The sequence below is a fragment of the Mobula hypostoma genome, chromosome 30 (assembly GCF_963921235.1).
Source record: "Mobula hypostoma chromosome 30, sMobHyp1.1, whole genome shotgun sequence".
Classification (NCBI taxonomy): Eukaryota; Metazoa; Chordata; class Chondrichthyes; order Myliobatiformes; family Myliobatidae; genus Mobula; species Mobula hypostoma.
In genome coordinates this window covers 6,272,754-6,300,556 of record NC_086126.1, presented here as the reverse complement: position 1 = coordinate 6,300,556, position 27,803 = coordinate 6,272,754, and the positions used below count along the sequence as shown (strand labels likewise).

At 46.8% G+C, this 27,803-nt stretch overlaps 1 protein-coding gene across 5 annotated transcripts; it reads right to left on the bottom strand.

The window, feature by feature from the left end:
• Window positions 1-1,600: 1,600 nt before the first annotated feature.
• sf1 (splicing factor 1) lies at window positions 1,601-26,877 on the bottom strand. Of its 5 annotated transcripts, none has more exons than XM_063036456.1 (12): window positions 26,640-26,877; window positions 23,722-23,853; window positions 20,266-20,341; window positions 13,844-13,996; window positions 12,494-12,583; window positions 11,081-11,264; window positions 10,018-10,133; window positions 9,326-9,433; window positions 8,479-8,659; window positions 5,811-6,030; window positions 4,168-4,363; window positions 1,893-3,283 (listed from the first exon to the last, which is right to left on the bottom strand). In XM_063036456.1, the coding sequence occupies exons 1-12, from the start codon at window positions 26,698-26,700 to the stop codon at window positions 2,887-2,889; spliced, it is 1,914 nt and encodes a 637-aa protein (XP_062892526.1). In that variant the 5' UTR covers window positions 26,701-26,877; the 3' UTR covers window positions 1,893-2,886. The 5 variants fall into 5 exon arrangements, with proteins under 5 accessions (XP_062892528.1, XP_062892526.1, XP_062892527.1 ...); XM_063036457.1 differs by having other exon boundaries at window positions 4,172-4,363; XM_063036458.1 differs by lacking the exon at window positions 4,168-4,363 and having other exon boundaries at window positions 1,601-2,035; window positions 26,640-26,874.
• Between the last annotated feature and the right edge of the window lie 926 nt (window positions 26,878-27,803).

The following is a 27,803-nucleotide window of genomic DNA, read 5'->3' as shown; positions in this document are numbered from 1 at the left end:
ATTCTGGGCAATGTTTCTCACCCTCTGCATGCTACCTTGGCTGAACAGAGGAGCACTTTTAGTAATACACGAAGACAAATGCACTGCTCCAAAACTTCATTCTTACCCTCAGCCATTAGGCTCTTTAACAAGTCAACCTATAGCTGAGGAAGAGGTGACGCCCTCCTGTTAGACTGTTTGAGGCAACTTATTTCTTCTCTTCCAATGTTTGTATATCTGCACTTCTAATGCTATTGTGACTTTGTAATTTCCATTGAGGTCAATAAAGTATCTATTTGCATCATTAAAGATCATTTCCTGCATTCCCATTAAGACTTCTTCCCAGCAAATCTTGGGCACTGTCAGTGACGAGCATGGTGAAAGCCTTCACCAGGACATTGTAGTCACTGAGAAATGGTATCAGGGCAACTGGAATCCATCAACGCTGTCTGATTACTGTTGGCCGCTTATGCGAGAAGCCTCAAACACTAAGTACAAACAAAAATCATAAACAAAACATTTTCAACTTTGTTAAAATATTGCTAAGCGTCAGTACTGTTATGCAATTGAATGTATTTTATTAAAGTTAATTTCTTGTACACAAGTAGTCTGATACAAGTAATCTGAAATTATATTTGCGTTTGCAAAAACCTTTGAGGAACTTTTGAAAAAAATTGTTGTCCACGTTATCAAAAGGTGAATGGAGAGAGAATGCAATTATTTCAGAGATCTAGATTTTCTAGTGCATGAATCACAAAGTTAGCAGACAGATCCAACAGGGGTGCGGAACCTAATACAGTTGTGGTTTAATAGTGTAGCTTTGTTACAGTCGTACAGGGCATACCTGGAAAAATGGGCAGTGCTGGTCCCCTTATCGATAAAAACCAAAGTGAACAATTGTAAAAGTGAAGTGTCCTATTGAGACAAGGTACACTTGAAGTCGAGGGTCGAATTCTTTGGATTTCCTAAGAATGAAGGGTAATCCTAAGGGGCGGCCAGTGGGATGAATGCTGTGGCTACAGAAAAAGAGACTGACCATTTAAAACTTCTTTTGAGAGTACAACGAATGAGGTCCTCTGCCCAAGGGAAGTGACAGCCAGGTCATTATATGGACATAAATATTTGAAAGAAATTCAAAGACTTTGGGACATACGGGGAAATCAGCGCAGGGCGTCATAGTGCCAGCAACTGCGGTTCAATTCTGTCCGTAAGGAGTTCGTACATTTCCCTTACCATTGGGGGCAGTCGTAAAGAGATTCACTAGCTCAACTCCCCATCACCACTGGAGCTTCTGAAAGTTCAGGACTGCAGAAGACACAGTCGCACCTGAATCAGCAGCTTGTGTCCATTACGCAATAAGGAACTGCCAACCAAAGCTCCAACAAACCTCTCTGTAACTTCTAGTTTGTAGTCCTCTCCTCCACACCCCCCCCCACCTTACTCTGCCCCTTTCCTTTCCAAAACATCTCGGTTATTCCCCCCCATAGATGCCTCCTGACATGCTGAGTTCTTCCAGCATTTTGTGTGTGTTATTGTAGAGGTAACAATAGCCATTTCCCGAGAATGCAAGAGAAAATATACACAAGAGACCAGGCCATGAAGGGCACAAGAATTGACAAACTGTAAGAAAACACAGGAGTTTATTTTGCTAATCTTCCTCTGTTTAAATGCTTCACATTGAGACAGAGCACAAGGGAACAAACTGTGGAAGTGCTCCAGGCTTCCAACCTTGAGCCAAAATAAAAAGTTTTACACACCATTCCTGCGAGAACATTTTACAGAGCGAAACCCCCAAGACAACAGTCGACAGCTTAAAGGGATAACCCCACCCCCCAAGTCTGGCAGGGACGAGGTCCTGGAGAACGGGAGTAGAGCAGAGCAGGAGGCAACCGAGGTAGCGACGGCTGCACCAACGGCCCACGGATTCTCTGGTTCAGGATCTGGCAGGGAGCAAGAGGCCCCATCCACCTTCTCGCAGCAGGAGGGTGCTTGATAATTCTGAATTTGGGGTTTGGGGGAAGACACAGACCTCTTCCTCCTCCTCGTATATCTCTTGCTTGTAGCACCAAAGATCAGGTGAGAGGATGGGGGGGGGACGAGGAACACCAGGAAAGATCATTGGTTGGCGTAACAACAACAAAAAGAAAAACAACCCCCCCACCGCTGTGCAACATTTACTAGCGTTACGCATTTCGAAACAAGCCACTGCCAGGAGCCCCCGGGGAGCCCAGCACAAGCTACCAATATGGTGCTCACACTGGAAACACCCGGAAAGCCACTTTGCAAGTGGAACTTTTTAATTTCTGAACTGGTTATTATACCATGGAGAGAACGAGTGATACTGCTGCCTTTAACTATACAAATTCTTGATCCCTGTTTTCCCCCTCCCCTCCCCAAACAACCAGTTTATAGTGGGCATTGGTTCAACCGGAGACAGCTTCCTCCGGTAGATGCTGAGCCTGTTAACCGCCAGAACGCTGATGCAGCTTCTGGAAGATTCAGGAATGCACAAGACACAGGCACTCGCACGCCCCCAGTAAAAGGGAAAAGGAGGGGGTAAAGGGGAGGGGAAGAGCGAGAGCACTTCCCTCTGACCCCTTCGCCCGCATCTTCTGACTGATCATGGTAACAGTTCAGAGACTCGGGGTATTTATGAGAAACTGCTTGCAGCGTTACCATCCTCCCTCTCGCTCCACCCCCCTCAACGACAACCAACTGCACTCCCGCACTTCCCCGAGCCGGACACAATGGCGGGCTCTCTGTCCGCTCGAGACACAGAGGCCGCTCTCTAGCGTTTACAGTTGTGCCTATTTGTTTTTGTTCTAAAATCTTAAAAAAAATTCCACAAAAAGCGTGTCTTGGCGAGTTCCTGCGTCAGTCATGACACCGGCTTTAGAGTGAATGTCCTTATCTGTACATGTTTCGAGGGTACGGGTTATTAAGGAAGGGGTCTTTTAAGTCTGGGGAGGGGGAGGGGGCGGAGCAGGGGGCATTCCAAAGGGGGGCATTGCCGGGACGCCTACCCCCATCATCACAAAGTTGCCGGGGTCGATGGGGGGAGGGGGTGGGGGAGCGTACATCATACCGGCCGTGCCGGGTGGAGGAGGGGGTGGTGGAGGTGGGGCTCCGGGGGGGAGGGGAGGCTGGACCCCAGGGGGAGGGGGAACCATAGAAGGGGCGGCAGGCATCGGTGGAGGAGGGGCCGCACTGGAGGCCGGCGTGGGCTGGGCCTGAGGCGGCTGCTGCTGCTGCTGCTGCTGCCACGGAGGGACTGTCGCCGCAGTAGTCGTCGTGGTGTTGGTATCTGCAAGAGAAGCAAGAGAGGCACAGAGGCAGTCACTTGGAAAGTGAGTGCTACGCACAAACTGGGCATTCAGCTCCAGGACAGGCCTGTTACTGAGGCAGGGTGATCCCGCCCACACGGAGTCTGACGAGCGGCTGAGCGGAGCCGCCCGGGAGCTCTTCACAGGGTGCGTGCGGCCCAGGGCCGGCACCGGGGAGGGCGGCTGATTCAGTCGGGGGTCAGCATGGAGTTCGCCAAGCTGAAGCACAGGGGACAGAGAGAAGAGGCGGAGGCTGAAACTGGGACAAGCAGAGACAAGAGCAAGGAGTGGCGGGGGGGTGGGGAGAAGAGCGAAAGGGAAGGAGCTAGACAACTAGACAGACAGAGAGGGAGCTAGACAACTCAAAAGAGCTGGATAACTAGACACACACAGGGAGGGAGCTCAACAACAGGACAGAGACACAGGGAGAAGCTGGACAACTACACAGACACAGGGAAGGAGCTAAACAACTGGACAGAGACACAGGGAGGGAACTAGACAGCTGGACGGAGACACAGAAAGGGAGCTAGACAACTAGGCAAAGACACAGGGACGGAGCTGGACAGCTGGACAACTGGACAACTGGACAGAGACACAGGGATGGAGCTGGACAACTGGACAGAGACACAGGGACGGAGCTGGACAGCTGGACAACTGGACAGAGACACAGGGACGGAGCTGGACAGCTGGACAACTGGACAGAGACACAGGGACGGAGCTGGACAACTAGACAGAGGGAGCAAGTGAGCCAGCGTGATTTGAGAGTGAACGATTCTTTTGATTTACCAACAGGACACTGTCCATTAACAAGCATTTACTGAAGGCTTTCCAAAATAACAAACGAAGTGTAGAAATGCATCCTTACTCACTCTGTTGCCAGGGTAAGGGTGCGCTGGAGGCCATGCTGCTGCTGGGAGGTGGCGGCGGTGGCTGCGGCTGCTGCTGTGGCTGCGGCTGCGGCTGCTGCCAAGGGGGGACGGGGCCGGTGGGCGGGGGCGGAGGCTGGCTGGCTGGCGGTGGGGGTGGTGGAGGCATCATCCCCATCGGATGGGGCATCATGTCTGTCACAGAAACAGAAAGGAGGTTGTGATGAGGTGGACGCGGAGGCTTCGCTAAACCCTTGCAAACAGACACGACAAGGAGTCGCCTGTACAAAAATAAAGTCACTGGGTCACAGTCTCAGAAGGCCCTCAGCGCAGAAATGACTGGCAACTTCTTTACTTTTTAAAAAAGAAAGGGGCGGGTGTGGAATACGAGTTTACTTCTCGCTATGTTAGCTTTGCCTGGTGTCTGCCTGCCTGCGAGTGGAGATGTGGTCATGGAGCTGGTGACCCACGTTGTCGGCAGAGGTGGTAGGGGTGGGGCAGGGGGTGAGGAGAGGCAGTCCTGCCCTTCCACCGCGTTGATGAAGGGAACCACAGCCCATGCAGTTGAAGTACAAACCACACCAGCCTCCACCCACCCAGCGCCGCAACACCTCCCACCCCACCCCCTCCGCCGAAATACTCCTTGGCTGTTCAGTTCCACCACGCCCAGTGGGAGCCACACCGTGGGGCCGTGGGCTGTTACGTTCACAGCAGAGACTTGCGGGAAAAGCGTGCTTTTATAAAATCGGGAGGCGAGGCGAGGTGGACGGGGGAGACGGCGAGCCGATCTTGTGCAGTGCAGCAGCAGGTTTGAGGGGCCAACTGACCGACCCGTGATTAAATTTATTACATTTTCTCACCCCAATCTTGGAGTGAAGAAGTTCCTCCTGAATTCAGGCCCCGATTTATCCGGGACCACTTACATTGCCAGCTCATACTTTTGGTTTTGCCTTAACGACTGACCAGATCCTTTCATGAGTTTAAAAGATCTGCCTGTTCACCTCTTCACCCTATCCTGTTCTAGCCTGCTCAGCCTTCCCCGTCGGGTTCAAACCTCTCAATTGTGGCCCCGTCATTGCAAATCCGTACAGTGCCTGTGTCTTGGTTCCAGGTTAGAACTGTTCAGTGCTCCCCACGCCACGTCAAGCAGCACAACTCACAGCCACAGCAACACGGTTTGCCACTGAGACCCGCCGTACCACCTCCCGCCCTGACCCAACACACACACGCACGCACACTCAAATCTCCTCTCTCCAAGCCACACATCACCCAACTGCTTGCCCGTCCTCTCTCCCGCTGCTGGAGGAGTCTTGCTCATGAAAACTGTACCAACATTATCCACGCCAATTGCCTCCGCTGCCCATTACACAAAGGCGAGAGAATGGCAGCAAGCAGTTATCAGTGTGTCAGTTTTGTATTAGTTTTACGTTTATTGACCGAGTTGCACAGTATGCTCGTTTTATTTGCATTATTTAAGTGACAGCAGCCTTGTCCTTTGAACCACCTTGGTCAAAGGCTCCAGTACCGACTCGGAAAAAAAAACCCACCGACCACCCCTCCCAGAGTAATCACCTCTCCCACCCCCGCCTGGGCCCTCTGAACACGGCCCAGGACGCACGCAGCCAAGGAGGTTCACACTTACTCATAGGTGGGTGCACGGGCGGGTGACCCTGGTTCATCGGAGGTGGCGGCGGCTGCATCCAAGGTGGCGGAGGCCCGTTGGGGTTGTGCGGGATCGGGTGTCCGCTCATGCTGGGCATCGGGGGCGGGAAGCCAGGGTGCGGCCCTCCTGGGCCACCGTGCATCCCGTGGTAAGGTCTGGTGCTGTCTGAGGGGCCCGAGTTCATCCACGGAGGTCTGCTCTGTAAAACGGGAGAGAAGGACGTCACCCTCTGGCCCACCCCCGCATCGCAGGCTGGTAGTCACGTCCAGCTAACTCATTTCAGCCTCGGATAGTCAGCTACGACTCCCAGTGTGTGCAGGCCTGCCAGCTTCACCCCATCCCTCCCAACCCTCCCGCTCGGCTCAGAATGCACAACATTCAATAGGAGCCACTCCACGTTAAAGCAGCGACAAGTATCAACGTGGTGACGGAGGACCACCATAAAATCAGTTTTGCCACCCTAGTGAGATGGAATAAGAGCAGAAAGTTGGAGTCAGATTCACAATGGCAACTACTTCATGTTCATCTGTGGAAACAGCCTTACTTCTACCTTTCATGTCTTTCTTTTCCTTTTCAGGGGGGATGCGGTTCTGAAGACCCTGACCTGGAGTTACACTCAAGACTTTGGTGGCACCCACTCCTGGGGGCTCACTTTTCCATATCCCAAGGACGTGGCCTGGAAGAGGAGCACGACTTCAGGGTTCCGAGGTGCTGCGGCCCTATGGATGGGCTGATTCTAGGCCTGGGCCGCTGATGAGACGTCGCGGGAGAAAACGGAACATAGGGAACAGCGGATCTGCTGTCAGAGCCCGTGTACTTGGCGAATCGTGCGCTCCCTCTAGTTGGAGGGGGAATGATTGATGCAGATCCTCCGGGCAGAGAACTTGGAGAAAACTGGCACGACAGACCTTTAACGCTGTCTACAGTGAGTTGTTTTCGTACGTCTCCCCTCTCGCTGTGAAAGGGATACCTCTTTTTCCTTTTATTAGGGAGAGAGAGCGAGCCTGTGGTATGTCAAGTTATTGGGGGAAAGATTAGCCTTTGTTCTGCAGATTATGGTCTTTCACGGGGGCTTTGCTATTGCTTGCTTGGTGTGTGGAGGGGGCTGATGCTTTTTTGTGGAAGTGGGTAGGGTCGTTGCTGTGCTGCCGCTTGTGTGTGGGGGGGGAACTAATGTTTTCATGGATATCTGCGAAGAACAAGAATTTCAGGATGTATATTGCATACATTTCTCTGATATTAAATGGAATGACTGAACTACTGATTTGCAAGAATGGTGACAGGACTCAAGGGCCTGGGCTACTGGAAGAGTTCGGGCAGACTTGGACTATTTTTCCCGGGAGTGTGTGGATCTGAGAGGTGGCATATATAGGAGAACGTTTTTTTTTAAACCATAAGAGTTAGAAGCAGAATTAGGCCATTCACCCCACCGAATCTGCTTTGCCATTCCATCACAGTCAACTTCCTTTCCAAGGAAAAGAAACCAAAAACTAGAGGCTACAAGCGGAGAGGAAAAAGATTTAAAACAGACGCAAGAGGCAACTTCTTCACGCAGAGCGTGGCGCATACCTGGAACGAGCTGCCAGGGAAAGTGGTTGAAGTAGGAACCATAACAACATTGAGAAGACATTGGGAAGCTATGTGGATAGGGAAGGTTTAGCGGGTTATGGGCCAAAGTGGGTGTCTGGGTCAGCATGGACCAGTTGAGCTGGAGGGACCCCCTTCCCCACTTTTGTGCTATGAGACTATCATCACAGGCCTTACGGTAGGCGACTGGACTCTTGGGTACGTGGGCTGCTTGTCTCTGGGCAACAGGCTGCATTCCCTCTAAGCTGGGCATGCACGCGCACCTTTCGCAACTACTGCACAACGGAATTCAAACTGCGCACAAAAGGTTGTCACCCTCTGCCTCGTTGGCATGTGAAGCATATCTCACCATCGTAGAGTCACGTTTCCTTATCCGGTTTCTGATGCGGACGGTGCTTATTTAGACCATTTTTATTGAAGAAATTATTCAGTGTGTATATTGTCACAGGGCAAAAAAAAAAAATCACACAAGGTTTTTTGCGCACACTGGTCAGAGGGAATTAGAGGGAACATTGGCTCTCGGGTACGTGGGCTGTTTGTCACTGGGCTCATTTTGCACCCAGAATGACTGATAATCTAGACCATACTTTGGAAACAGGACCACGTAAAGATTACAATTCATAAATTATAATGAGTGGGTAAGAACAAGCAAAGGAAATGAGGGATAGAGAACAGCAAGGTTCCCCTTGCAGTAAAGAGAAAAGGGTAATCTCTAAGATGGGGTTGAGGTTTTAAAAAAATAAAACAGTACAGCACAGTACTGTACTCTTCAGCCCACAATGTAATACTGACCCTTTCTCCTACTCTAAGATCAATCTCACCCTTCCCTTCCACATAGTCCTCCATTTTGCCATCACCCAGGTACCCAAGTGTCCTTTATCCACCTACCTTTATAACGACCCCTAGTAGGGTGTTTTATGCCCCCACCGCTCTCTGTTAAAGACCACTCCTCCCCATATTTTCCTCCAATTACCCATGTCCCCTTTTATTATCCAAGAGGAGGAGAAATGGGAAAGGTAATGATACCATACACCAAGGAGAAGGAAATGCTGGGACTCACTGGAATCTGTGGCTGGGTGTTACTGGGGACTGTGGTGCGCGGGACGCTGGGCTGTGATGTACTTGGATGTCCCACTGACGTCGACGATGTCGGAACCGGTGCTTCTCCCAGTTCAGCCATTAACGAAAGATACTCCTTGTCCATCCGCGCCTTGTCTTGAGCTGACTGTGGGTCACCTGGCCTGTGGAAGGCCAGCAAGAAGAGACAAGGTAACTAGCCGCCAAATGGAGGCTATTCTGTTCACAACAAATCACTCTACAACCTCCCCACCTCAACTCTCAATCAATGTTCAACCTTCACAAAATGGGAGGTGCACACCATAGAAATCTTGTATCTTTACCTTCTGTAGGGGCGTCTGAGTTGTCCAGGGAGGGCCTACTTTGAGCAGCTCCCCACTCAACTCTCACCGGTGGACTGAAGTAGCTGTTTACATGTGATATTGGCTCCATCCCAGTACAACACTTTGAAAGGTGGGCTAAACCAGGTGAGGGGAGCTGGCGGGTCTCATAACCCGGAGAGGTGGGGACATGCCTGACCTAGCATGTCCAATCAGCTCCAACGACCAGTAAGGTCGTTTTGTAATGCTGCGTGGAGAGGACATGACCAGACACAGAAGACGTCACGGTGGCCCTTCGCAACTAAGGAAGACCCCAGTTATGACTAATCGTACCAGTGACCCAGATTTCCAAAGTCGAGAGAGTGAACTTGCCCCAGTGCGACGGCTTTCCCACTTTTAAAAACTCAACAGCACCTGCTTCCTGTCATTGTTGGACAGGTCAGACAAGCAACAGCAGCACAAAACAACCACCCCCCCAGTTTCCGCGAGCTCAGAGCAGCAGTTACTGACCTAGAAAACTTGCAGTCAGATGCAATGTGTCCAGCCCCACCGCACTTTGTACACAACGTTGTGTTGGTGATGCTTCGGGGCTCCGTGCTCTGCCAGGGCCGCAGGATCCTGCTCAGGAAAACAGGAAGCACATTGAAGTTGCTGTTTCAGCTTGGAAGACACAAACCCAGGAGCTCACACAGAGAGCACAGATCCCTCACTCTGTTACAACCACTTCCCTATCGGCTTGGTGCGATAGTTAAGATGAATCTGAGGGGGAAGCTCCTTTACTCGGAGGGTGGAGCGAGCTGTCAGTGGGAGCGGGTGCGGGTTCAATGCCAATGTTTAAGACAAGTTTGGATATGTACATGGATGGCAGAGGTAAAGAGGGCTATGGTTCAGGTGCAGGTCGATGGGACTAGGCAGAGTAACAGTTTAGCACAGAATAAATGGGCCAAAGGGCCTGTTTCCAAGCAGCAGTCCTCTAGGCTCCATGACCTTCTCCCCAGGCTTTGAGGTACCTGTTAGAAGTGAGTATTTTTCAAAAAATGAAAATGGAGTCTGTCTCAATACGCTGCGGAGCATAAAGACAGTGAACAGAGATAGTGCCGTTGATGCTGAGAATAGAAGCAGATAGGCCATTTGGCCCATTTGCTCCATCATTATCCCCCTCTCACCGTAATTGCTAACTACATCTATATAGAAAGCGGTACCTGTTGTCGTCCTCCCGCAGGGTGCCATTGAGTCGGGCCAGCTCCCTCAGCTGCATCTTCCGCAGGTCATTCTGGTCCTCGGGAGTTTCAATCCCCTGCTTCAGGATACCTCGGATCTGCACAGAAACAAGCAACAGCTTCAGTCACGGCCGCACCCTTCCCTACGCCAGCCGGCTGGCACATTACCGTGATGCCAGGCATATCCATGAGCAAAAGATGGACGAACTAAAGACAGGAATCGAGGTTGGCGTGGACAAGAGGTCTCATGTCAATTTCATCATTCTAACTTCTTGTGCACCTTCAGCAAGTTGACTGTGACCCCAAGCTCCAGAATTCTCTTGGGAACTCCTCCATCTCTTTCAGTGTGCTTCACACGATTTTAGTCACTTTCCTAATGAGTCCTTGTAGACGTTCTGAACCATGTTAAAAGATTATCTTTGTCACACATACATCAAACCATTCTACTTTAATTTTCGAACATAGGTTGCAGTTTGAACAAGAGAATGGCTGTACGTCAAAGAAAATCAACTCTGACCTTTCACTGCAAATCCTATTTATCAAATAGAGAGTCATCGCCCCCTGTTTAGAGCAGTGACCCAGAAACCCTAATCCAGTGGTTGGAATTTAAGCTACCCAGCCCGGTGTGTTCAGAGATAGGAATGCCCTCTTGCAACCAAATCCACAAGCAGCTGCTTTACCGTCACTTTAGCGAATGCAGCACTGAGCCTTGTTCCCTTTTACGCCTTGTGACGCATCAGGTGGCATTTTTTGGCCATTTCCTTAGCATTTGTTTGTTCTTTTCTTACGAGGCCGGGCTGCTAGTTCAACGCTCAACCAAGCACGGCAAGGTGCCAGCCTGTTTCGAACCCGGGACCATTCTCACCGAAGTCTGGTGCTGATGCCACTATACCACCAGGCACTACTGATTACCAGCCCTTGACCTATGTTGTAAAAAGGGCCATAATGAAGGAACAGATTCCTAAAGATGTATCCAATCACCCAGTGGGCTCTCATCTCTGGTTGCATGTGGATAAGCAGGCAAGGGAAAAAGGGGGTGCTTTACCTGTTCCACTGCCTTCTTCACATTCTCCATGGTGTTTGCTGTGACCAGTGCGTGCAGTGGCTCGTCTTCGCCGGGGAGCATCTGTCCGTCTTTCCGCCCCACCTTCCCTTCCTTCACTGAGCCTTTCCCTCGGATCATGATCTTGGCGTTGCATTCCTTCTCAATATTTTTCAATGTGTTGCCCCTGAAAGAGAGAGAGAGGGCTCAGAAACAAACCAGGACACCCAGGCCTAGGCATACTACGCTACAACATGCGTAAAGTGTTTAGGCTTGAAGAGGGAAACCAATGTCACCTGCACGGTGGGAAGTTCAACGCTGCAAGTGCCTTAGTACCAGAACTCTTTGCCCAAGACAAGGGTTTAGTTGGCTCAGTCAGGATGAGGGTATAATACAAGCTGGTGCTGAAAGATCGTTGGGGACCCGAGTCACCCCAACCACACACCGTTGCAGCTGCTGCCATCAGGGAAACGGTACCGCAGCATAAATGCCAGGACCGACAGGCTCTGGGACAGCTTCTTCCACCCGGCCATCAGACTGATTAACTCACTGACACAACTGTACTTCTGTTATATTGTACATACTATATTATAAATTACTATAAATTGCACATTGCACATTTAGATGGAGACATAACATAAAGATTTTTATTCCTCAGGTTTATAAATGATGCCCGACGCCGGCCCCCTAGGCCTGAGTCGATGTAGTAGTATTAGTAGTAGTTATAAATGATGTAAGAAATAGTCAATTAAATTATACGGGGAAAGGCTAAACCACCTTATTGCTGGGGCAACGCACACACAAAATGCAGGAGGAGCCCAGGAGGTCAGGCAGCATCAATGGAGAGGAACAAAGAGTCGACATTTCAGGCCAAGTACTGATGAAGAGGCTCTGCCTGAAACGTCGACTGTTTATTTGTCTCCATGAACACTGCCTGACCTGTTGAGTTTCTCCAGCATTTTGTGCGCATTGCTCTAGATTTCCAGCATCTGCAGAATCTCTATTGCTGGGATTTCTAATTAACAGGAGCCAGCCATCTCCTAGAGCCTTGGTTACACTTCAAACAACATCACCACAACCCGGCGAGCTGCTCAATTGTCACCTTGGTCTCCACAACAGCAACTACATTTCCAAAAGATTAGATCACTCTTTGTCTGCAACATCCCCCTTGACCTTACTGTCATGGGTGACTCCAGCAGGAGCTAAGCTCCAGATAGCATTACTCCCGGGACCTCAGCAATTCACAAGCATCTCCACCATGCCAAGGTGGCGAGTCTCGGGGTGCGCAGGTAGCACCCATACCTCACAACCCACAGCTCGGCACTCCTATATACAACACAGAAGCATCAATCAGCCCATTACACCACAAGGGTGTACTCATCCCGGGTGAAGAGGAGACCAAGGGGAGCTCCTTACCTGGGTCCAATCAGTAATCCGACGAAGTTGATCTCCGGGTACTCGTCCTGAGGTATCATCACTTTGTCGCTTACACGTGTGGCCGGTGGCCTGTGGAAAGTAGAACGGAGTGCAACTTAAACCCAGCACACAAAAGCTGCGCTGCAGCAAGCGAGTCTGTGGGATCAGGATGGCAGGTTGCAGTTATGGGTCAGACTGCCCATCTATCTGCACATTCCTGTGCTGCTTTGATACCTGGCCCGGAGTCGCCATCTTTAATCTTAAATTGGAGCAGGGTGGGCCACTCAGCCCCTCGAGCTGATCCTAACATTCAATGTGATAATGCACAGCTATGCATCAAAGATTAGCTTGTCACATAAACATCGAAACATACAGTGAACTACGCCCCTTGCCTCAACAACCAACACTTACAGTCCAAGGCTGTTCTGGGGGCAGCCTGCAAGTACTGGCACGCTTTGGGCAGCAACAGAACATGCTAACCCTAACATCTTTGGAATGTGGGAGGAAACCAGAGCACCCACAGGAAACCCACGTGACTACAGGGAGAACATTAAAAAACTCCCTACATACCGCAGCAGGATTGAACCCAGGGCGCTGGCACTGGTCCTAGTACCAATAGTCACGCCAGCCGCTTCAGGGTTATTCTGAACAAGGTAGGAACTGCACCTTTTTCTGGGCATTTCAAACAAGGGGTGATATGGAGCATTTAGCAAACCCAGGCAGTGAGACGACAACAATTTCATTCAATTAATTCCAGTTTGTTAAGGGACAGTTCAAGATCTCGTTCCCCCCCAGCAATTTGTTATTTATTTAGGATACAGCTGGGTAACAGACCCTCCCAGCTCATCAAGACCACACCACCTAGTTATACCCATGTGTCCAACTCCCCTACGAACCAGTACATCTTCAGGATGCCGGAGGAAGCCCATGCGGAATCGGGGAGAATGCGCGGCTAGAATCGAACTGGGGCTACCGGTGCTGCTAATGCGATACATTAACTGCTATGCTAGGATCCAAACTCATTTGCAAAGAGCAGTGGCTGGTTAAACACACCTGCTCACCAATAAACAAGTGTTGCTTGGCATCTTTATGGGCTTGTGTTCCTTTCAGAACGACTCGGGCAATGCATTCACCACCCTTTCTCACATTCAGTTCCACACGGGACCTTTCTGATTTTCCCTGCTTTCCTAAAGAACCTTTGGCTTTAGATCATTGGAGGAACATTTTAAATTTATATTGGACTTTTTAAATGCACGTTCTTTGTACCTCATCTACATATCCATCCTCAAACTGCTACTCATAACCCACGGTTAGGAGGGTGAGTGTACCTACTAAATGATTTTAACGTACTTGTAGTCCGCTGGGGGTTTGAAATCAGGATTCAGGGCAATCATCTCCTGAATAAGATTGTGTCTCTCCTCCTCCAACTTCTTCCGAGTTCGGAACTCGCGTGTGTTCAGCCTCTTGCCCTCACTGTTGTAAATGGGCTCAGGAGAGGGAGACCTGTGCAGGAAATCACAAACTTGTCACGTTCGCCTCACTAGTTACCGGCTCACCTTAGTAGCTCTATTGCATCTTTTAATTAAGAACACCTCGCCTGCATTTTCCTAGTTCACTGAGACACCTTATTCTCAAAAGTGTGTTACCATGGCTATAGCAATTGATTGGAGGCGTCGAGATGAGGAAAGTTGTTAACCTGAGCTGATTATGGCTCCTGAACAGTTAATCTGGTTAGCGTCACTGTCTGCACTTGGAACACAATGAACAGTCAGTGGTCCCGCCTTTCACTGAAGAGGCAGTAGCTAGGTTAGCTAGTCATTTGGAAGTGTGCTAAGGCTGTGAACAGGGATTTAATGAGACAGTTTTAGGAAAATATCAAATAACATTTTACACTATAGAACAAGCTTGAGGTCACGTGAGCACTCAGGGCCAGCCCTCTTGTTGACTAAGCAGACTGCATTCAATCAGAAAAATACCATCTAGTCCCCCACCCAGACAAACAAGTTCTGTATATCCCGAGACTTGACCCACCCATGCACAACTGTGACAGCAACAGAGCAAAGTGGAACTGGGCTTAGCAATGCTTTGGAGATGCTCTGAACTGGACAAATCCTTTGCTCATTCCAGTGACCGATCTTCTAGTTTCATTGCCTTTGAGAGAGTTAAGGAAAGTGCACGTGAAGAGCAGTGCTCTCCAGAACCCTTCAATCGTGCATCCTAACTGAGGGTGGACCTGACCAGTTTTGGTGAGGTGTCACTGCCTCAGCTATTTAAGAGGCATAAACAGGTCAAGAATCTTCCAAGGGTCTGTGGCACAAACCCAGAGATAAAGCATGTAACATGCCAGTACCCATTTTCTCTATTCCCACTGTAACTAAGGTTCAAGTCTCATTAGCCTATAAAATGGAGAACTTGTTAAAAGTAAATCCAACTGCAGAGAGAAAACGCCAAAGGCTTTAAACGCATCAACCCAAATAACGGGTGCATGGAGATAACATTTTCAAGACACGGGCTGCGGAGTCCCAATAGGAATATTCTCAGGTGGCACGGCTGCACTCTATGCAGGGAGCAAAGCCCAGACCGCAAAAGCATCTGCCTTCTACTAATAAACAATAACAATATCCTACACGAACCACTCAATGCATCGCAACGAGGATTCCTACACTCTACATCTGCCACTGGCACAGTTTCTGTGCGAGTATGACCCCCAACACGTTGTATTGTCCCACTGAATGTCTTCTGAACTTTGAACACAGACTCAGTCAACAAGAGGTGCTTTCCCTCCCAGCCCCTACAAGGAAAGGGGATTTTGGAAACTGCTTTACCACACAGCTCATTAATTGTAAAAGCGTGTTCTTTCTTATTCTATGGTGACGTTGTAAGATTGTACTTTCAGCTATCATCTTACAAACCTTTTGAGCAAAAAAAACATTAACCTGCATAGAACTCAAGGTAAGTTATGCACTAAAAAGATTTGTGGGAGGGTTGGGGTGGGAGAAGATGGGGGGGGTGGGAGCTGTCTGGTGGTTGGTACCAACGGCAGTTAATCAAGATAGAATGGCCTTTTTCCGGTTTCTTCAGATGTCGAATGTAGCTCTCCTGCACCTACTGAGCTAAAGCTGCTACTTCTGTGATCGGTACTAAAGAGACATGTTAAGCCTTACTGGCAGTCCCAGGCTGCTCTCTGGCCCCTCTTTTTCTTTTGTTTGTTTTGTATAGAAGTAAATGAAGAAAAAAATGGTCAGGAAAAGCTCAGCTTCTCTCCAAACCATGAATTGCAGGTTGGGTCCCACGCAGTGCACCTGTAAACCCTGCTATTAGTTTGTCTAAATATAAATTTTAAAAGTTTTGTTTTAGAAAGGAGTCAAAGGGGGATTTTGGTTAAAAGGAAATCAGGGGTTTGTAGGTCAATATACGCAGAATTAAACATTTCATTCTTATAAACACAGGCCTCGTCGTTGCTAGGGTTGCAACAAGTCTTATAAGATTAATCTGAACACATACAATATCCAAATGGAAGATGGGGAGTTTCGAAATGGAATCAGTAATTCAGTTGTTCATATCCATTTGACACAAGGAATCAATCAGAAAAAATTGGGAATTCAATCATAGCTTTGGTGAGCATGCAAGCAGAATGAACCTGCTGCGATCCACATCGTTACAACCCTAGGAACTCAGAGGCACATTTCTCAATACTAGTTAACAGTTACTTCGGCTAATTAGACACCATGTGCTGAAGGACAAATACTTTCACAAGCCAGCCTGTGCAGCTTCAGCCCACAGAATCCAAACATGCTTTTAAAGGATTGAGACCACCTAATTACTAGTTGGACAGCAGCGACATAATGCAGAACAGAAAATGTAACCAGTCTGCCCTGTGCTGCAAACAGCCAATAGAAAGCAACTGGTCCTGCAGCCATTTCTGTCCTCTGTTCCTCTCACTCACTTGTCTGATCTGACAGGATAGAAAACACAAGTCCCAATTAAAACTAAAGGCCTCATCTTGGTGCTCTCGAATTTAAATTAAAAGCCAGATGTAAGGTAGTTTTAAACCCAATAAAAACACAAGTAATTACTCTATAAAGAATTAAACCCATAATCACCAAATTAAAGCTGTTGACAGGGAACTGCACACAAGATTTGAGGTGATTTGTCTCCATTGAGCCCTTGGCACCTAATGGGGGCCTCTTAATGTGTGAGCACTAATGAAGTGGTGTGGGTGTGGCTCCTTTCTTACTACAGGACAAATCCTAGTCAGCTTCTCAACTATTCCCGTCGGGCAGCTGTACCATTCCGATCATGGGTGATTTATTCATATCACTCAATTTTCACCTTGAATAGATTCCACCTCCTTTACTCTCTAGGGTGGCAATCCATTCTCATCTCATTTCACTATAACTTGTCAGTCTCTTTCACACATGCTCCAACCCCAGTATTACATTTATCCAAACCGCTTCTGTTAGTTACACAATCCCTTCCCACGCCAATATCCATGCCCCAACCCTCGTGTTCATACTATCCAGAAATCCACATTACAGACCTCATCTGTCACACCCTCAAAGGACAATAGTAAGTGTGTAAAAACACAACTTCCCTTTCATAAAACATTAACTCTGCTTGATTTTGGTTAAGAAATACCCTAAGTACAGACGTTATCTGGCCTATTGCCTCTCACAGTTTGTCTTGATGTTACAGTTGCTATTTCTGCAGAATTTTGATAAGATTACAAACAATGCATTCACATTTTCTGCAGTACTGCACTGAAACCACAGCAAGCAGACCATCGGGGCAGTTTGCTGCTACATTTAACTCTACTGATAGAAATCACTTTTAAGTGTACAAGATCTGTTACACAATTTACAGGTAGAGGAATTGAAAATAGCTGTAGAAAAGCATGGTAAGGGAATTCAAAGGCCATTTGCCTCCCTCAGATCTCTAGCAAAGACAAGCATCAGTCATTAAAGTTGGTTAATGACCTTTAGAATGGAGACGAGGAGCAATTTCTTTAGTCAGAGGGCGGTGAACTGTGGAATTCATTGCTGGGGAGGCCATAACATTGGGTATATTTAAAGTGGTGGTGGCAGCCATCCAGGGTTACGGGGAGAATGCAGAGAATTTGGGTTGAGAGGGAAAATACATCAACCATGGTGGAATAGCAAAGACTCAACGGGGCAGATAGCCCAATACTGCTCCTATGTCCCTGCCTACCTCTGACCCCTCACCTACTATTGTTAGCAGAAAAGGAAATAATTATTAAGAACTTTTAACCTTTCTCCATTTCCTATGAACAATTCTATGCAGTGACATTCCATTTTCTGCACTACAGCTCAATGTCATCTGCATCTCCAGGCAATTAAAACTTTTATAATTAAAAAATAAATTCTGGATTGTCAAATTCCAGCCAGGTCTTACACTCCAGTGCATCAGCCTATCACTTCAAGGATGGATCCTAAAGCTCCACGATGCCCAAGCTGCCATAGAATAGTTTGAAGCTCACCATTTCCTGACCCTCCCGTGCAATGATAAAGGCTCCCAACCAATTACCCTGCACCTGCCACCTCCCAGAAGTGAAAAAAAACCTTTCTGGTGCATTACTACTGCAAGTGTTTGCCTCGAGGGTGCTGGATCTGTACTATTGAATGTGTGCTCAGCTGGCTGTCCCAGCAGCTGAGTTTTTCATCAAATGAGTCGCTACTTCCAACACTAGTTTCTAAATGTTTGGCTGACAGGACCAGTGGATTTCCTGATCAAGTGGAACATTTTCGACTATCGGCATGCAGATACAAAAGCAAGTTTCTCCTCTCATCATTACAATAAAAATAAAAGCTTGTTACTCAGTAAATACTTATTTACAGTTTTAACAATTACTGAAAGACAGCTGTGGTCACCTCCTAATGTCACCATTAAAAAAAAGGCAGCAAACCGAAAGTATTCTAAATAAAAAAATTTCAGCAGGTTAAAAAGGTCAACCAAAACCAGCACCTTAAACTGTTCAAACTGAAAGAATGTAACTATGGGATTCAAATTGTGACGTAATTATTAAATGGAAAATAAAACAGTTAAATAAGCAATGGAGCATATTAAAAAAGAATATTGGTTACAAAGAGCATTTAAAGGTCCCAATGTAAACTCCTGGCAACCATGCACCAATGTAGAACACTTGTATTAAGATGGTTTTACGGTCACTAAACACAGTAAAAGCTAATTCCAGGAGAAAACAGAATTGTTAAGAGGGTGACCTTAAATTTTAGTCAAGCTAAATCAGTACGTTTAGGGGTGGCTTAGGGGTGGGATAAAGAGATGGGCAAGGACACAATAAAACAGTCACTTCAAAATTTCTCTGCCGTACACCCTCACGATTACCATTCCCAGGGCAAGCCAGCAGGAATAGGCAGGCCGCATCACTGATTTAAAAAGCCACACGCTTCCTAGTCTATGTGGGAAGATCTTAGATAATTTGTGCTAGCAGGCAAGCAACAGAGTACTGCTTTGTAACCACACCAGTCTTGTCTACAATATACATTAGTTTATAAAGAGATCCCCTCCCCCTCCTGTGATGGAATTAAGAGCAGTTCACATTAGCCTGTTGAACAAGACTCCAATAATGTTAAGAAATGGCCCATGAGCAAGGCACCATACCGCACTCCACCCTAAGAGTTACCTCAGTAATAGTTAAGACTTGCTCTGTTCAGCACTAAAATCATTTACTGTTGCAAGATCACATCAACCTGTGCTCTGGAAATAGCAGGTGCAAAAATGTTTAATCGCAACAGGTTTTAACCAATTCATTGCAAACTTCATGGCAAAAGTGCTTCAAGCGAATTTGAGGCAAGCTGCCCAACTGGACCTGACATGTTTAAAGCACAGATGCAGTTAACAGCCATTCAGGACAGCTTGTCTGTCATATTCATGACCAACCTGGAAGAAGTGGGATTCTTGAAATGAACAGCAAAAATATACTGGACACGACGAATCTTCCGACAAATAAAAATTAACCAACCCAGATAAATCAAACAATGGGCTTCCAAATTCCAAAAGATTGCAAAGATGGCCTGAATTATTTTCATCTTTTCAAGTTTTCAGAGCAAGGACAAGTCAAGTACTGCTGAAACACATTTCCTTCCTCGTGCATTTTGAGCATCAGAAGAAAGAGGGGCCACTTGTTAAAAGCAAAGCAGGCACAGCAAGAAGGCCTGCCATGGTTGAAGTGAAAGAACTCTGACCTGGATCAGGAGGTAGCTGGATAGAGCAAGGCTGAGATGGACTGGGTGGGGGGTGAAAAGACATTGGATCTAATCTGCCAGAAGCCTGGCAATGGAGGTAATTGGCTGACATTACACCTCTCTGCCAAGCTGTGAAGCCTTCACGTTAACCACAGCAGGAATGAAATTCAAGGGCACATTGATTAAAGTTTTGCCACTACCGCCAGCAGTTACTGACAAGATGTTCCCAGACCTTCATTCTTATACTTATAACATTAACTCACTGCCTTACTTCTTAACTATCCTTCATCAGAAAAACAAAAAATATAAATTTAGACCACAGCTGTCCCCTATCCAACTTAAGTTAATATGGTTTAACTTCAAGAGATTAAAAAAAAAGTAATAAAGGTGACCATTTCCATTCCTGTACTGAAAATAGCGTCAGATAAAGGATACCACAATTGTGAGATTAGCAATTCCAATAAAACCACATCACACATTTCTTATGCGATGACACCAAGTATTGAAAAGGAAAATTGTTACTGTCAGCTGGTTTAAAACTTTCCCAACCTGTCCTCAGGGTTTGGGGGGATACCAAGGTCTCCGGTACGCAGTTTGCGAGTCAGGTCTTCAATCTGTAGTTGCACTGGAAGAAACCAGGTTAGGAAAAAAAAGGACGGAAAAGAAAAGTTACATAAATTCTCAAATCGTTATCAACACACAGCACGGAGCTTGGAGACAGTGCAATGAACGTTTCAACAGCATGAATATTAGTCAAAAAAATTAAAATCAAGAAATGAGGCATTTCATTAACATTGAACAGAGGCTTGGCCCAAGTTGCAACACAATCCTAATATGGATACCATTAAAACACGAGCTCTGTAATTGTGTCAAAGGAAAACATTATCATTACAACTAGTAAATATTAGGGTTGCCACAATATGAAAAAAAACATTAAATTAAAAAGCTCAATTTAAGTCAGCAGCTTTAGAGCTCTTTCAGGGCTGGAAGAATTGATTAATTTAAAGTCACCAGCCTTTTTCTTAATCCAATCAAGGGAAGCCAATTTCAACCCTTTTACATTTTTAGCAGGACTTCTCCAACAAGCTCACCAATAAACATTCACAAACCTCAAACAGAACCATTTCTGTATCAGAGAAGATTTTCCAAACATAATTGGAACAGGCTGGAAATTGGCAGATGACTTGTAGGCCAATCCAGATTCCAGACTAGCAATCTAGTCCGAGTTCAGGGGCCATGTGATTCGTCCAGCCCTGTCGATGTCAACATCTGGCCATGGAACTCTATTGGGCCCAATTTCAAGTCCGGGTACAGGCGGACATATCCGATTTATTAGGGAGAATGAATTGATCAAAATAACAAGTTCTAACAGATTTTTAACAGGTTAAATCTGCAAGCTGAGCACAGTTGAGACAGACAAAATAATCAAAACCCTACAGAGAATACAATGTATTTTCCTATGGGGTGCTGGGAGGAGAGAGAAGGGGGCGACAGGGCAAAAAAGAAGGTGGAAAAGAGTATTACAAGCCCAAATAATGAAGTCTTTGTCATGAAGTGCTGAAATTTGCAGTTTCTTGTTTTCAATCCAGTAAGGAGCAACAGCCCCGTACAACACAGCTTAGTGTGAAGAACTCATTTCACCTCAGCTTTGGCTGGACAGTGCTAAATGGCTGGATAACAAGATCAATTCATTGCTGTTACACAAATCCTCACACGGAGAGGAACTGCTCGTTGCAAAATCCTTTCCTACTGCGTGTAAAAACCTCTCAGTAGAGGTATGCATTATGGGACACAGCAAGGGCAAGAGTCTGCAAACGTAAGGTAACACAGAAATGGTTTTCTGAGAAACTAGGCGTCTGGGGCAGGGACTCTCAACCCTTTTTTATTCCATTGGGAACGCCTGCTCTAGGGTCAGTAAATCTGCAGATGAGAAGAAAAATGGTATTCTGGAGCCTCACTCTATTCTCTTCAATAACTTGTTCAGTTACTGTCTAGACCTAGAATTATTATCCAGTACCCTAGCCTGGTGCTAATCAATTACCCAAAATTTATTTTCTTTTCAGTATAAATTGCTTTGCTAAATCTGTTGTTATCTTCCAGACAGTTAAGCATCAACACTTCAAGTAGACCAAACCACTCAGGATATGATCCACAATTTTCCACTAAACCCCCTTAGCCATCTGACTAAGCTGGAGTGCGCCACAAATTAAACACCTGGCTACAAACACTCCCTGGTTTAAGGACAAAAATAGAAGGCCCACTCCTGCTCCAAATCTAAAACCTGGCTGCTCTTACAACATTGGGAAGCGAAACAAAAGGAAAAACAAAATCCCTCAAGTGAATGCAAAGGGACTTGCTGAACTTGAACTGCAGTAGGCAGCAGTCACATTATAAACAGCTTGCTCCCAGGAACATAAACTTTTCTCTCTTCATGTGTGATACTTCCATACAAACAGTAGGTGATCTTCAATTGCTGGCCATGTTACTGTCAAGACAGGAAACAACCAGACTTCTTAAGGAAGAGGAAATTGTCGTTTCCTGACATAACTTCATTAAAGATATCACCAGCCTCCTGATCTTTGTCACCTCACTGGTACACAAGTACACAACATACTTGAATGTACAATATAAACAGGAGCCAACACAGAAATGTGCCACAAACCACAGCCTGGGGAACAGCGCAAACATCAAGCAACAACACCCATAGGGCAACACACAGAAGCAGATGGGACAACTTTTTCCACAGGCTGAACTTACAACACCTGCTGGTGTTGTTTGTAAACTTTTATCTTTCTGCCACTAGATAGGGCTCCACAAGATGGCTGACTCAGGGTTTAGTTACAAGGCAGGACACTGAGCAAGCTTAATCAATGCCTCTCCTGATATGCCAATTAGCATATAATCCAATCAAGCCCATGACAGCTAATTAGGAATTGCATCTGTTCGATAGTACATCATGAAAATTATAGACAACGTGCAACTACAGAAAAATACATACAAAGCAGAAACAATCAGCACCATTTCAATCTTCAAGCTTTACGAATCTACTCATCAATTTTTGAAATCGTACTCCTGGCAACATGAAATTTTCTACCAAAGTGGAAATATAATGTTAAGTCAGACAACGACCTTTGCTTATTAACTAACTAATGCTTGATGGACTCTCAACTCCGATCCTGGTTTTGTCTGCTCAGCCAGAAATAAAGGTCCCTGTGCAAGCAGAAACAAATGCACACGAAACAATAACCAAATGCAAGGCTGATCAATGTTTTTCAATGGCAATAAAATTGAAGAGACATGGAGGAAGGCGAGGGGAATGGAAAACATTAACACAATTAAGAAAAATTCAATAAACATTTGGAGTTATTGTGAAACACTGACTGATTTACTTGGCCAAGTACACACGTTACAGCAATGTACCTGTAGGTACAGAATTCAAAAGTTGCAGATTAACATGACTTGCCGCTGCGTTTTTTGCACATTTCTTTATAGCAGCACAGTTCTGGATTTTACCTTCCCAGGAGCCGCACTGTTCCGACATGCATGCAGATCAACCTGCCCTGGCAGGTACACAGGCTACACGTTAAACAGCTCAGAAATGCCCTCGCCAAGTTTTGGGCAAGACGTAATTTGTAATTGTAGGACAGAATGTGAGCATCTCATACACCCACCACATTTAAGTTTACTGAGCCGATCCAAACAGAACATTGCACAGAATCCAGCCTCATTTACAAAGTTATATTAAAAATGTCTGTAAATGCAGAAGCCATGAGCGTAAAGATGAGAAGGCAAATGTTCAATAAACGTATAGTTCACCAAGATATAACTAATTATTGTGGCACCCCCAATATATTCAATAACTTTAAGAGATTACAATAAACATATCGGCAACTATAAAGTTTTGCACATGAACATTGCGAAACATGCCCGTCCAAGATGTTGCTAATTTCCTTTTCCCTATGACGCGTATTGTTTATCAGAAGTGATGTTGGTGGGTATTCTTACCGATATAAGCTCGCTCCTGCTCACGGGTAAGGCCTGGAGGAATCACAGTCGGCATTCCAGGAATCACCGTCTTTTGATCAGATGTTTCATTGCTCCAGCGACTTCTCTTCCTCCTCTTCTGCCCAAAGTCATCTTAAAAAGGGACATATGAAAAAATGGATCAGAAAAACGACCTGGCAATCACTGACAGAATAGTTGGCATCATCTTCACTGCTTCCTCTCAACAAGATGTGATGTCAGCTATAACTTGCAAAGTCAGGAATAACCTAGCTAAATTCTCCAAGTACGATGGCTAGATAAATATTAAAAAAGTAAATCAACTAAGCTCTTTTTTTGGGTCCAAGATGCCTTCAATACAATTAAAAAGATGTTCTTGCCATTACTGAGAGTTTCCTGCCTGTTTAAACCAAGCAGAATCTAATTCGCCCATGAAGTCATGCACAATTCCACACTCCTAAGACTCGATTTGCTTAAAATTGGAAGTTTTCAAACAACGATACAATAAAAAGGTCTCGGCCATAAACATGTATCCAACTGTCTCTTGGCAAACTTCAACAGACGTGTGGTGGAAAGTGTGCTGACTGGCTATATTACAGCCTGGTACAGGAGCAGCAATACCTTTCAGTGGAAAATCCTACAAAAGATAGTAGATCCAACCCTGTACATGCCCTCCCAACCAATCAGCACATCTACATGAAACGTTGCCACGGAAAAGCAGCAGTTATCATCAAAGATCCTTGCCTAGGCCATGCCCGTACCTCACTGCTGTCACCAGGAAGGTGGTACAGGTCCCTCAGGACTCACATCACCACTCACTCCAAGGATGCTTACTTCAGGTTCTCATTATTTATTGCCATACATTTCTACTTACATTTGCACAGTCTGTTGTTCATTGATCCTGTTTACAGTTACTGTTCTATAGATTTGCTGAGTATGCCCACAGGGAAAGGAATCCCAGGGTTGTATGTGGTGACATGTATGTACTCTTAACAAATTTTACTTTGAACTGAAAAATTGTTTCCAACATTTCAAAACTTAAAATCTCAGAGCATTAATTCCTAAAATGAACTCTTGATTCACCACCCTTCCCGCAGTATGAAATATTGATGATGCAATAACTTGACTTGCAGACAAAATTCTGTATAAACATTTCACAATACTTAGCAAATTGGAAGAGACAATGGTCACAAGATTTCCTGCTCCTTCACATCTGAAAGAAGTTGTGAGACTACAGTTGCAATAACTCTAGCTACTGAATAGGGAACAAAGCAAGCACAAGCACATAACCTGGATTTGTTCGTAGCTCTGGAACATGGTTGCTACCAGAGCATTTCAGGATGTATATTGTATACACTTCTCTGACATTAAATTCAACCTTTGAACCTTGGCTGGCCACAACAGGGAATTCAGATTGCCACATCACAAAACCATAATGAGGCAATGGTGCATCCAAGGATAACATCACATCACATTACAAGGTTCTAATACATTACAAAAGGAAGAACTTGAGGAAATGCAGTGGAGGGACAACCTAACTATTACCATCATTAATGCAAGGAATGCTTCCAGATATGGGCACGATCAAGGATGTAAGACAGCTGTAAAGAATTCAGAACTCTGTCTCTAGTGGTGAGGATGCTATGGGTTTCTATCCAAGTAAGATAGAAAGGTATATCAGTGAGGCTACACGACAAATATCTGAATACAGAATGGAGGTGGCTCAGGTGGAGAGGAAACACTAGCATGCTGGAAAGTCCAGTTATATTCCAAACACCCAGTACAATCCTCCAAAGTTCCCAATTCACAAAGGACATCTTAAAGACTGCACATTCAGACTTGCATTTTATCAACCCACACCTTCCCCTAATCTCACCCCCGCCAGATCTCACCCTCAACTCCCCCTCCATCAGATATCACCCCCAGTAAAATATAACCCCCAACCTCCTCCCCAAGTCAGATATCACCCCCAACATTCCCTCCAGCCAAATCTCACCCCAACCCGATATCACACCCAACAAGATAAAATTCCCAACCCCCCCCAGTCAGACATCACTCCCAACTACCCACCCAGTTAGATCTCACCCCAACCCCCCCCCCCGCGGTCAGTATCACCCACAGTAAAATATAATCACCAACACCCCCAGTCAGATATCACCCCCAAAATTCCCCCCAGACAAATCTCTCACCCCAACCCGATATCACACCCAGCAAGATAAAATTCCCAACCCCCCCCCCGGTCAGCCATCACCTCCAACTCTCCACCCAGTTAGATCTCACCCTAACCCCCCCCCGCCAGATATCACCCCCAAGATATAATCCCCAATCCCACAGCCCCCAGCCAGATACAATTACGACCCCCCCCCGGTCAGATCTAATCCCCAACCCTCGCCACCCCCAGCCAGATTTCATTTTAACTAGAAAATATCTGGGGGGGGGGTGGTCACAATGGGAAGAACGCGTGACCGATTTAAGCCGGGCTTTGGCATTTAACCAGTTCTGAGGAGACGAGTGGGGGCCTAGTGGGCGGGCTCGATCCACGGCCTTTCCTGACCACCATGACGGTCGGCGGGGGCCATCGGTCAACCAGGAAAAAAAAGCCGATTTTAATCGACTCCCCCCTCCCCAAGGGGCACAGGGCGCGATAGAGGAGGCAGGGTCGAGGGGAATAGGCAGCGCGGCCCCATTATTGAAGATGAGGGGAATCTGATTATTAACTGGCGTCGCCGTCTCATCATGGCGGCCAGAAAAAGACAGATGGCGGCTATGGGCGGGACAGCCACCGCTCGCCAACCCTGATTGGTGGAACTAACGTCACTCAAGGCGACACGGCCCCCGATTGGCCAGTGCCGCTATCACTCATGCGGCGGGAGGAGGAACCGAGAGGGAGAGGAAAAAAAAGGCTTCGAAGCACCCCCCACCTCGCTCGCGCGGCGCCTGACCGAACGAAGACATCATGTAGAAACGGCTCGGCTCCTCCATCGGTGAGTCGAGTCGTCGTCCTGCCTGCACCGACGGCGCGAGTTCCGGGGACCGCGAATCACCGCGACGGTGCCCAGTGATCGGAGCACGTTTGTCCGCCTCGGCCTTCTCCTCACTGCACCTCCTGCATCTTGGCGCCCCCGCGCACGTCAGAATAGAACTGCGTCTGCGCACTCCGGTTCCCTCTGCATCAACGCCCACTCTCCTTCCGCTCATTGGTCAAAGGGGGAGAAAGTCGGTTCCCGCAGCGGATTGGCTACTCCGCGCGTCGGTCAAACTCTGGACCTATGCGGCCAGCCCGTGGCCCTACCCCTTCCCTCCCATTGGCTAGATCTGCTGCCGGTTACTCAATTTTCCATGACGTCAGTGAAATTCACCCCGCCCCAGCACCTTCCTTCCGTATTCATTGGTTTCGGCCGGTTCTCTGCCTGATACGTTCATTCCCTCAATCGTCGATTTCCTATTGGCCTGTACATCCGTCCCTCACCGCATCCGCCAATGAAAAGACGAGATCCTCAAAGCAGAGGGACGGCCCTATTTAACTAGGTCATGGTCATTATGGTATTTAATTAGATCTGCTATCTGATAATCTTGAAAGAAAGCTCACCACCTTCCAATGCTTTATTTAAAAAAATAATAATAATTCTTAATTCCAATTTTAGTATGAAATCTCGACTGGAATCTTAACAAAACGACAATCTAACCCCAGTACTTGATCTATAAAAGGGGTTCCCAACCTTGTTTTCATGCCAGGATCCAAGACCATTAAGCAAGGGGTCAATGGACCCCAGGGTAGGAACCTCCGCTCTAAACCTTTCCTATCCATCTACGTGTCAAACTCTATCATCAATCCCCTTGTGCATGGGATGGGGGAGCTGGGGGGGAGGCGGTGGACTTTAAGGTTCTAACTTTTAACTGCCATTCATGCCTTGGGGTGCTCCTCTGTTTTCGTGGATGTTTGTGAAGAAAAAGAATTAAAGGATGTATATTGTATATATATTAATATATATATTAATGACTTGGATGAGGGAATTAAATGCAGCATCTCCAAGTTTGCGGATGACACGAAGCTGGGTGGCAGTGTTAGCTGTGAGGAGGATGCT

What these genes read in the sequence shown, in the direction of transcription:
- sf1 (XM_063036456.1), bottom strand. Translation starts at nt 26,700, where the DNA reads ATGGAGGAGCCGAGCCGTTTCTACATGATGTCTTCGTTCGGTCAGGCG. An exon ending in GGATTACTGATTGGACCCAG is followed by an intron (nt 11,265 to 12,493) that starts GTAAGGAGCTCC and finishes TCTCTCTTTCAG; the next exon opens with GGGCAACACATTGAAAAATA. An exon ending in GCCCGTGCACCCACCTATGA is followed by an intron (nt 4,364 to 5,810) that starts GTAAGTGTGAAC and finishes TTTCTGTGACAG; the next exon opens with ACATGATGCCCCATCCGATG.